General features: G+C 43.5%; 2 protein-coding genes across 2 annotated transcripts; one reads left to right on the forward strand and one right to left on the reverse strand.

Annotated features, from left to right (window-relative positions):
- Positions 1-1,963: 1,963 nt before the first annotated feature.
- LOC149752820 (uncharacterized) lies at positions 1,964-3,766 on the reverse strand. Its single transcript, XM_089925456.1, has 2 exons — positions 3,343-3,766; positions 1,964-2,235 (listed from the first exon to the last, which is right to left on the reverse strand). Exons 1-2 carry the CDS (start codon positions 3,764-3,766, stop codon positions 1,964-1,966), a joined length of 696 nt encoding a protein of 231 aa, XP_089781582.1.
- A 5,110-nt stretch (positions 3,767-8,876) lies between these two features.
- On the forward strand, positions 8,877-9,563 carry LOC148702437 (E3 ubiquitin-protein ligase RDUF1-like). Its single transcript, XM_088703833.2, has one exon. The coding sequence runs from the start codon at positions 8,877-8,879 to the stop codon at positions 9,561-9,563; it is 687 nt and encodes a 228-aa protein (XP_088559959.2).
- Positions 9,564-11,713: the final 2,150 nt, after the last annotated feature.

Here is an 11,713-nt window from a genome sequence, read left to right on the forward strand (position 1 = left end):
TCCCTGTTCTATTGTGGCCGCCACCCACCGAGAACTTCATCGGGCACTCCATCCAGAAATCGCCCCCCTTCATGCCCATAGCCCGCAGGGTCTCCTCTCCTTGGGCATAAGTTGATGGCTTCCTTGTACACACCATCTTCAATAGGGACTCGACGGTCAAAGGCTGCACCTCCAACATGAAGCCTGCGGTCGAAGGCCTCATGCCTATTCCTTTGTGGACGTTGCCCACCGATTCCTTCATCAGCCGTCCCCCATTTGGAAAGCGTCGCTCTCCTGGTCCGTTCGCCCCCATCGAAGCCATGCTCACCTGGGTTTGAACGCGGTCCACCAAACATCCCGTAGACTGCTTCATCTTCTTCCTCGTCGGACGACTCCGGAAGAACTTGTTGTCGATGCCGGTGGGGTGGATCCCGTGCCGGTACCGATGGACCGTGAGGGAGATCCTCATGGGCCGGCACACGTTCCCAGTTGAGGTCGATCCGTATGCCTTGGAGCACCTGTTGGATGTCACGGATGGCTCCTTCCAAGCCGCGAACGGCTGCCCACAAGGATGGTATCCCCTGTTCACCATCACCGGGATGGACACTCGCAGCACTTATCATTCGCCATCAAAGCCAGAGGACCTCGCTCTGATACCAAATGATGCAGGAGCATGGGAAAGAAACACTTCCCTATTGTCCTGCGGCTGGTTTCAAACGACCAAACAAGGAAATAGGAGAGTTCTTGGGCTCAAACAGAGCTTTTGCAGTTTTTTTTCTCCTTCAACAACGGCGGCTAAAAGAAACAATAACATGAAGAAGAAGGGCGCAACCCCTCCAAATGATCCTTATATAGGATCACAACTCACCCTAAGACCTCATAACCGGACCAATAGAAACAAACCAAACCCTAATTTAACATGGACTCCTATTTCCCAACTTATTTCAGACCCCTCCATGCTGGATTTTATTCCGATTCTACATCAGTCCCCTCCACTTGAATACAACTTGTCCTCGAGTTCTCATCTGGATATAAATGTTTCTCAGGCTATGGTATTCATAGATATCAGCGACATTAAAAGTCTTTGAAATTCTCATATCATCTTATAGGTCCGCTACGTAAGCATTGTTATTGATCCTTTTTAAAATTCTATATGGGCCGTACTTCCTTAGCTTCCATTTGCTGTAAGTTCCCACGGAAAATCTTTCCTTGCGCAGGAAAACCATCACCATGTCGCCTTCTCAAAATTCTTTATGCCTTCAATGTTTATTCGCCTTAGTTTTGTACTTAGCATTTGTGTCCTCTAGGCGCTTCTTCACCTCCAACTATATAGCTTGAACTTTCTCTGCCAAATTTCTGCTGCCACACTCTTCCCAAAAATTTTTGGTAGGCATGCCAGATCCAATGCATGCTTTGGTGCCTTTGAATAAACAATGGAGAAAGGCGATCTTCCGGTTTCACTATGGACAACATTGTTGTAAGCAAACTCTGCTTAGGCCAAGGCATATCCCAATGTTTCGGGGTGCTCCCACAAATACAACGGATCAAATTACCAAGTGTCCTGTTAACCACTTCCGTCTGTCCATCAGTCTGTGGATGCGCGGTGCCGCTGAAATTTGATGAAGTGTCAAACATCCGCCATAAGATAAGCCAAAAATGACTCAAAAATTTAGAATCTCGATAAGATATTATACATAGTGGTACTCCATGCAAACAAACAATCTTGGAAGAACAACCTTGCAATGTGGGATACATCTGATGTCTTCTTGCAAGAGATGAAATGCGCCATCTTGGAGAACCTGTCCACCACCACGAAGACTGAGTCTACACCTCTTTGTGTTCGGGGAAGACCCAACACAAAATCCTTTGACAGATCCTCCTAAATAGCATTTGGCACAGGTAGAGGCATATAGAGTCCAGTGTTTTGCGACTGCCCCTTCACTGTTTGGCAAGTATAGCACCTCTGAATAAATTTTCCAACATCTCATCTCAGCTGCGGCCAATGGTACCTTTTTGTAAAACTAGCAATGGTCTTGTCCCGACCCATATGCCCACTAAGATTGCCACCATAAAGGTCTCTAATCAGCTTCTCCCGCAATGATGATCTGGGAATACATAAGGAATTGCCCCGAAATAAGTAGCCATCCTGAATGTGGAAATCTCCCGTTGCTTGATGACTTGTGCACTTCGCCCATGCATCCTTGAAATCCTCATCCTCAGCATACAACTCTTTCAAATATTCAAACCCTACAACCTCTGTCCGCATGGTAGTCAGTAAAGCACTACATTGTCTTAGAGCATCTACCACCCAATTCTGTTGTCTGGATCGATGCTTCAACACAAAGAAAAATTTCTGCAAGAAGCTCACCCATCGAATATGCACTCGATTCAAATTGTCCTAGTTATTGATGTACTTCAAAGCTTAATGGTCGTTGTATAGAACAAACTCTTTCTGAATAAGGTAATGCTCCCAATGCTTCAACACACGGATGATAGCATAGAACTCTAGCTCGTAGGTCATCCACTTTTGTCATGCTTCACAAAGTTTTTCATTGAAGTACCCCACGAGCCGTCCTTCTTGGGTCAAAACAGCCCCTATGCCAACCACAGAAGCATCACATTCCACTTCAAATAACTTCTCAAAACTCGGTAATGCTAGTACTGGTGCAGAGGTTAGCTTCTTTTTTATTAACTCATAACTTGCTTGTTGCTGCTCCCCCTATTGAAATCGGCCGTTCTTCATGCATTCGGTGATGGGAGCGACGATGGTGCTGAAGTGCCGGATGAAACGCCGATAGAACATCGCTAACCCATGAAAGCTGCAGACTTGGCTAACATTTGTAGGAGTCGGCCACTCCCGTATTGCCTTTATTTTCTCTTCATCAACATGTATGCCATCAACCCCAACCACAAATTCCAGAAACACCAAGCATGTTGTAGCAAAATGATATTTTTTAAGATTAACAAACAATAGATTCTCCCGTAAAGCAAGCAAAACCGCCCTCAAGTGCTCTTTATGCTCAATTTCATTGCGACTATAGGTCAGAATATGATCAAAGTAGACGACGACGAACTTTTCAATAAATGATTTTAGTACTTGGTTCATTACTTGTCATGAAGGTGCTCGGTGCATTGGATAGGCCAAAAGGTATGACCATCCACTCGTATAGCCCATCCTTCATCTTGAATGCCGTCTTCCACTCATCACCAAGACGAATTCGGATTTGATGGTAGCCGCTCCGTAGGTCAATTTTGGAGAAGACCTTGGCTCCTTCTAGCATGTCGAGCATATCATTCAAACGGGGCATGAAAAATGATACTGTACTGTTATCCTATTGATCACACGACTGTCCACACACATACGCCAACTCCTATCCTTCTTCGACGTCAATAGTGCAGGCACTGCGCACGGACTCATGCTCTCCCAAATCAGCTCCTTCTTGATCAAATCTTCAACTTGTTGCTGCAGAATTTTGCTCTCCTTAGGACTCATGTTGTAATGAGGCAGATTAGGGAGACTTGCACCAGGCACCAAATTAATATGGTGCTGAATATCTCGCATGGGAGGCAGTCCATCTGGTAATTCTGCAGGGGTGATGTCTTTGAACTCCAACAACTCTTGGAACTTCTCGGGCACCTGCTGCATGATAGGCGTCTCTAACCCCTTAACAACCAACACTATAACCTCTTCAGCCTCCTTGAGTTCCGCTATAAACTGCACACCAGAAATCGCAAGGAAGGACCTCCCCTCCACTTGAGAAGTTTTGGGGGTTGGCTTTTCTTTCATAGGCACCAACAAAATTTTTCTATCTTGCCATGGGAATAAGTATGTGTTATCTCGGCCCCTGAATGTAACATCTGTGTCATGCTACCATAGATGCCCGAGTAGAATATGACATGCATCCATATCCACCACATCGCACACCACTTCATCCTTGTAGTACCGCCCGATAGACAATGGCACCCTGCATATCCTTTCCACTCTTGTTTCAACCCCTTTCTTAATCCATCCAATCTTATAAGGAGATGGATGCCTTTCTGTCTTCAATCCCATCGCACGAACCAATGCGGAAGAAACAATATTTTCACTGCTGCCGCTATCAATAATCACATTACACACAATTTTGTTGACGGTGCAGCAAGTTTTGAAGATGTTATGGCATTGCGATTCCTCTTCATTTCGTGGGGCAAACAGAATTCGCTAAACTACGAAGGAGGCCGGAACTCCCTGATCTTCGTCATCGGTCCGCTCCTCTTCATGCTCCTCCTCCTCATACGGCATCCCTTCTTCATCCTCAGCTTAAACCACATTGACTGATCGCCGCTTCGGACATTCGCTAGACCGATGCCTCACCTCTTGACACCTCTAACATGTTACAGGCATTGGTTTCTTATAGGGGTTGCCACTACCTTTTGGGGCCGCCTGCTGCTTGCTGAAATTTTCGGCTCCTCTTAACGAGGACGTCGGTGGTGGTTGACTCGAGGTGGCTGCCCCATCAACAGTCTTCTACTTTGCTATGGTGGAGCGCGAGGATGATGCTCGATTCATGGGCTGAAACTGGTGCGCCTTCCGTGCCGCCTGCGCCTCCAGTTTTAAGGCCAAACTTATAGCTTTAGATAGGCTATACACCGGATGTAGATCCACCTGATCTCGGATCGCCGGCTTCAATCCTCCGATGTACCTTGCAACTTGCTGATTTTTTATCTCTAACAGATTGTTGCAGGCATTGAGACGGTTAAATTCATCCATGTACTCAGTCACAGTCCTAGGGCCATGTCTGCAATTTTGATACTGATGATACAGTGTCCGCTCGTAGTCAGATAGGAGGAATCGATTATGCAGATGCTGCTTCATCTTGCGCCAGGTGGTGAGTTGCATCTTCTTCTGCCGCAGGCGGTTATGTTACAATTGTTCCCACCATGTAGATGCTCCACTCCTCAATTTGTACGCGACCAACTTCACCTTCTTCTGATCTAGGATCTCCATGTAATCGAAAAGTTTTTCTAATTCGGCCAACCAATCCAAAAATCTTTCAATGTGAAGATTGCCGCTGAAGGTAGGAAGATCCACCTTCAATCTAAAATCAGGGGAGCCCTTGTTTCGAGTGCCCCAATTGACCCCGTACGCCACAAGTTCTATGTTCCACCTAAAGCCCGCATGATCCCTGTTCCGTTGTGGTCTCCACACACCGAGAACTTTGTCGGGCACTCCTCCATCTAGAAATCAGCCCCCTTCATGCCCATAGCCCGCAGGGTCTCCTCTCCATGGGCTTAATTCGAAGGCTTCCTCGTACACACCATCTTCAATAGAGACTCGGCGGTCAAAGGCCGCACCTCCAATGTGAAGCCTACGGTCGAACGCCTCAGGCCTATTCCTCCATTAACGTTGCCCACCGATTCCTTCGTCAGTCGCTCCCCCATCTAGAAAGCATCGCTCGAAGGCTCTCCTGGTTCGTTCGCCCCCATCGAAGCCATGGTCACCTGGGTTCGAACGTGGTCCTCCAAACGTCCCGTAGACTGCTTCATCTTCTTCCTCGTCGGATGACTCCATAAGAACTCATTGTCGACGTCGGTGGGGTAGATCCTGTGCCGGTACCGGTGGACCGTGAGGGAGATCCTCATGGGCCTGCACACGTTCCCAGTTGAGGTCGATCCGCATGCCTTGGAGCACCTGTTGGATGTCACGGATGGCTCCTTCCAAGCCGCGAACGGCTGCCCATAAGGCTGGTATCCCCTGTTCGCCATCACCGGGATGAACACTCGCAACGTTATCATTCACCATCGAAGCCAAAAGACCTCGCTCTGATATAAAATGATGCGGGAGCGTGGGAAAGAAACACTTCTCTGTTGTCCTACGGCTAGTTTCAAACGACCAAACAAGGAAACATGGGAGTTCTTGGGCTCAAACAGAGCTTCTACAGGTTTTTTTCTCCTTCAACAATGGTAGCTAAAAGAAACAATAACATGAAGAAGAAGGGCGTAGCCCCTCCAAATGATCCTTATATAGGATCACAACTCACTCTAAGACCTCACAACCGGACCAATAGAAACAAACCAAACCCTAATTTAACATGGACTCCTAATTCCCAACTTAATTCCGACCTAAAACAAGCTTGATTTGGAAATCAACGGGACTCAACAGAATTCTAAAACAAAGACTCTTAATCAAGGCCCCATGTTGGATTTTATTCCGATTCTACATCAAAACCTTATTTCCTAAGAAGGAAAATTAGCACATTCTTCTATAATAAATTATGGTGAAGATAATTAGTTGGAACAATCATAGTCTTAGGAGATCAGATACTAGAATATATTCTTAGTATCTCATTAACTTCCAAAGGGTTTCAGACTGTTTTAGAATTTAAACCACCAGAGGAGTCCGCCTAGGAGACGTGTCCTACTCCGATTCAGATCAGGATTCACTATCAGGCTAGGATTCGCTAAAATAAGAACCTCGGCACCTCTATTTATAATCCTGGCTACACTCCTCGCCTCTCCCATAGGAAGCTTCATTGCCTACTCAATTGATTAGCATAAAAAAAGGGAAGAGGATTTATCCCGGTAACCTAGCTCGCTTCGTCGCATTCGGAAGGAGAAAGGTTTGTTTTCTAATGTGATATATAAAAAAGTAATTAAAGCTTGCTTGAAAACCGCGTTATTACAGAGCAGTGGCTCTAGAACATTTTACAGAGATAAGACAACTGTCTTAGTACTGCTCTGGGGTAACATTCACAGGCCCCAAAATTGAAGCGGTGATTAGAAAGAATAAGGTCACTAAAACTAGGAAGATAGTAGTGACTCAGCTTCCCATCAAACCCCACGATTCGGAATCATCAGATGACGAAGGAGATGGCTGTGAAGGCAGGGAATCAATTACCTTGTAATAGCTCAGACTCCGCTATGAATTTATCTGACTTTGCTCCTATTGTTGAGGAAGGTAGAGTGAGAGTAGCCCCTCCATCAGGGGTAGCCACTGAGGGGATGCAGGTGTGGGATTCTATTCTGGTAGGATATTTTGTTAGCCCTAAACCGTCTTATTCAGCTGTGAATGCGACTGCCCACAGACTCTGGGATGGTTTAGAATTGGTGGAAGGAATAACAGAGGATCATTTTATTTTCTTTTTCAAATTTAAGGAAACTGAGTAGCTACCTACTATGCTCCAGCTACTGCCATCTTTGCTCCAACCTTTACCTCTATGGGATCCACTGGCATTGGTTCTTGAACTGCAACTGAAAATGTAACCAAAAACTCTGCCTTTGCCGCAGGCTTTGCTGCGAGCTCTGGTACTCAAATTGGCTCGGATGTTGGAACAAGCTTTTGAGCTCCAACTGAATCTGAGTAAACGAGGACAATTGGGTATGCATATCTGGATCAAAGCCAGTCCCAAGCATGATATCGGGACAATCAGGTAGTGTATCATGTAAAAACTGAGTTAGACCCACCTTCTTTATGAACTTAACTTGTAGCGGAGATAGAACGTATAAACCAGAAACGATTTTTTGTTGAATAACAGCTAATCGGTAGCGAGACATACTAAATTGAAGATTATCCGTCAAATCTTTATAGATAAAGTCAGTTATTTCCTTGCTCAGCTTCATTAGCTATATTATTGGTGCGACTTGCCAACGGACCCTGATTAGCACTGGGAAAAGACCATGATAACCTCATCAGATACAGAACACTGCAACTCAGGAGTAATATGAGTGGTCTCTGGGATAATCCTTGGTTCAGAACGGAGTCTCTCAGCCAAAAAGAAGTGCTGATCAGGCTCCTTTCTAGGGCAATCTTCAAAGAAATGATAAATTCCTCCACAGTAGAAGCAACACTCAAAGAAAGATTCATAATTAAGGTAGATTGTGACACTCTCGTTAGCCCATTCTAATTCAAGGCACCTCTTTAAGGGACAAGAGAGATCCAGCTGCACACAGGCCCGAGCGAAGACACAATGTGTCCCCTCCAAGGAAGCATGATCCACTTTAACAAACTGACCTACCACAGAAACTAGCTCAGCCAAGATTCTTGCATCCTACATCTGAAGGGGGAAGCCTAACCCACACAAGAACACTTGTTACTTGAGCTCTGGCTGGGGTCCCCCTCCTGAGGGAAGAAATCTAGCCCTTGATAAACCAAGGTCGGTTCTATAGCACATAAAGCAAGTCCTTCTCGCACGTAAACTCAACCTTATACCAGTCTCGCCCATAGTGGATGATGGAGACATCTCCTTGCAGACCGGACGAATTCAACAAACAATCTTTATTTGTTGCTCCCAATTATGGTGAATTATTTATTCAAAGTTCCAATGCATATTACAAAAGTCTTTTGTTGATTATCTGCAGTTGTTTTGCATTCATTTAGGTGTGGTAGTGGCTAGTCCCCTGGATCCAAAAATAGCGATATGAACTAAATGTCCTGCCCAAGCCAAGAAACTTACTTCGAAAAGTTCTGACAAATGATGATTGAGACGAGATTCGGCATTTTTAAACTACGAAACACTTGGTTTATTCTTCGGGTTTCTTGCCAACAGAAGAGTCTGATGTTGATGTGTCTTCTTCATCAATCCAACCCGTGTTTGAATATTGTGCTGTTCCTATTGAAAGGACAGCTCTCTACAAGACTGGAGCTAGCTACTAATCTTGCTACTATAGCTCTACTGAACTCTCAAAATAAGCCCCTGCGCATATGCTTCTAATGGGAAAAGCGGATCAGATCGCTTATGGGCTTACAGTTCATCTGTTGTGATCATAACAGCTACCGAGCACTTCACTCCCGCATCTGCTTTTCCTGAAGAGCGACCTTCTGATGACCAATCTTTAGGAAGTCGATTGTTGTGTATCACGGGAAGAGACGACGAGAATTTTACAGAAAGCTATAGCGATCGGCTCTCCCAAATGACGTCATGAGCAGTGCTTTCAATTTCGGCGACACTACCATGTATGTCAGTGCTTTGCTCAAGGGGAGAGGTTTGGAGGCAAGGCTTGTGGCTCCTGTGAGCGTCCACCTTCACGTCTACGAGTTCTATGATGGAGGTCTGAACATGGCCTGCCCCCTCAAGTCCACCAATTTTTTCATGTATCTCGGAGACCTAGTGGATCCGCGACATCACAACAATATGGTTCCTGAAATCCTTTCCAATATGCGCTACAACGATCTTGACGCCCAGAGCTTTTGGCAGGAGAAGCTCAACGTATACGTTTTCGATGTTGGTCTGGACGCCTTGCATGCTGGAGTTGAAGAGCTGGAGATAAACGTCGAGATACTTATCCACGACATGTTTCAGGGGTTGCATGAGGTGGAGGATGAGACTGCGAAGCTGATGAGATATATTGCCGATGAAGGAATTGGAGGGGACTTTGGTGGCGTGTTGGCATCAGAGGCTTCCGTCAAGGCGCTAGAGGTGGTGAAGTACAATGGTGTTGGAGTTAAGTTTCAAGAGAATGGGTGCTCGACATGCTTGGAGGAGTTTGAGTTTGAGATGGAAGTGACTCGAATGCCTTGCAAGCACGTCTTCCATGGTGGCTGCCTCACTCGGTGGCTGGAGAGAAGTCATCTTTGTCCACTCTGCCGTTATGAGATGCCTATCTAGTGTAAGGGGAATAGAAAGAAGCTGGTCCAAATTTTTTTGCATCTATTGTTCTGCATTTGTTTTAGAGACTATATATATATATTCTTTTCCACTTATTGTCTTGCTAGGATGACCTAAGTTCACGTTTATGATGGTTGTGGCATTGGACTATTTCTGATATGTAGTTTGGTTATTTTAAAATTCATTTATTATTATTTTTTTTAATGAGTAAAAACTGCTTTATAGTTTATTTCTTTGCATACCATCTAAATTCAACGTCAAAAAAATTCTTTTTTCTAAACCTTTCTCAAGCAGCCAGACACGCACTTAGGAGTTAAAATGAGGAACTGTTTTGCTGGGGAAGAAATCTCATTTGAAATATAAAATGACAAAAAAAAAATTCTCGCCCCAAATATAATTTTCTATGACTTGTTGGTCCAGTAGCATATATATGATATTTAACTAGAGTTCGCAACCATGCAATCAGCATGAATCCAAGACAAAGATATTGAAAGCCTCAAAGTCTCTAACATATTACCCAAAAAAGAAGCCTCGGCATGAATCCAAGACTATGCTATTCAAAGCCTCCAAGCCTCTATGTATTACCCAAAAACAAAGCATCGACGGATATTGGGATCCTAAGCCAATTAGCAAACTCACAAGGATCCTACTAGGCCTATTGTCAATCTTATGCTGATCCACTAGAAAATTACTGGGAATGCTTGGTTGTTAAAACAAATTGTGTAAAACTATGATGCATTAATTAAGGGACATGAAAAATCATCTATTATCTATATAAAATAATGTATTAGAGAATGAAGATAGAATGAACATTAGATTGTTTATATTATTTTATTTGAGTTAGTGATGGATTCCACTTATTATCTCCCTCCTATTTCTTTCTCCTATTTTGCTTAACCTCCTATTATTTCTAGTGTTACAAACCCTCAACGACAACCCCCTCTCCGCCCCACCAAAGAAAAAACTATAGTTAGCCTTAATATCTAGAATCAATTCTATTTGTTTTTTCTTTGAGTTCCAAATGTTCAGGTATTAAATACACCAATTTAAGTCTAAAAATTGCCTTACCTATTAATCTTTTTTGGCAAGATTTTGACTCTTGGTCAAACAAACTCCAATCATGCCTAATCTTGCCCACATGTTCACTTACATATACACTTTATGCCTGCAAAATTTTAGTATTGAATCTATTCTTGTGTGTGGATGTAGCATTTAAATTGGGTTTAATTTTTTCTTTGGATTTAGATTCGACATTTGTACTTTGAGCTTGAGTTTGAATTTGGATATGGTTAAAACCAACAAGAATCTAACCTACTAACACCCCTCACAGGAGCTTTATAACTTTATCCTATACGTGGAGGGTTCCGAAGTTGAGATTTCAACTACCTCAACAAGTGGCCAAAATGGAAACTAATCAGCACATTAGTTTATCTTGGTTGCAATAGAAGCCTAGCAAGAATCCAAACAATCGTAGTATCTTGGTCATTACACAATGACCAAGAATCTATATTTTGACCAATATTGCAATGTTGAATCTAATTATCATTATAGATATAAAAATTATAATTGTGATAGGAATCAATATCTCATGAGATCCCCTTCCTCTCAAGGGCTCTCTATTCTCATCCTCTCTCTTCAACTTCCATTCTTGCCCACTCATCTATGCCATGGTTGCCCATCTGCGATTCATCACACCCAAGTGTCCCTCATATATTTCTCTCTTCTTAACTCTCTAATAATTGACAATCTTTGCTTGAGCTGGCAGGATTGTAGCCCACCCACCTCTCATAAATCCAATTTGGCCCATGTATCAATTAAAACATCCCTTTCCAATTAATTTTGTTCCGATAAATTTTAATTGATTTAGTATTTGTTTACTGGAAATTTAGATTCTTATTTGCCTCCATCTAAACCTATCTTTAGCTTATGCTCCAAATTTTAAAATATATTGTAACAATTATTTTGTGGGATTTTCTAGCATTGGCCCATTAACCAAGTGACCACAAACAAATCCCCCCGCCGCAAAAAAGAAGCGGCTCTTCCCACGGCTACCACAAAATAAACTCCTAAACAGATGCATAACCATGTTTAGTTTTCTTTATTTATATATATATATATATATATATATATATATTGAAAGAATATTTATG

The sequence above is a fragment of the Phoenix dactylifera genome, chromosome 9, assembly GCF_051530095.1.
Source record: "Phoenix dactylifera cultivar Ajwa chromosome 9, Ajwa_hap1_PhDact_Kaust_v1.1, whole genome shotgun sequence".
In the NCBI taxonomy this organism is placed as follows: domain Eukaryota; kingdom Viridiplantae; phylum Streptophyta; class Magnoliopsida; order Arecales; family Arecaceae; genus Phoenix; species Phoenix dactylifera.

Bases quoted from the DNA above. Each gene is read 5' to 3' on its own strand.
- LOC149752820 (XM_089925456.1), bottom strand. From the start codon at position 3,766: ATGAAAGAAAAGCCAACCCCCAAAACTTCTCAAGTGGAGGGGAGGTCC. The intron at 2,236-3,342 runs GTATGTGTGTGG...CCATGCGGACAG, and splicing joins GAAGAAGGATAGGAGTTGGC to AGGTTGTAGGGTTTGAATAT.
- LOC148702437 (XM_088703833.2), top strand. From the start codon at position 8,877: ATGAGCAGTGCTTTCAATTTCGGCGACACTACCATGTATGTCAGTGCT.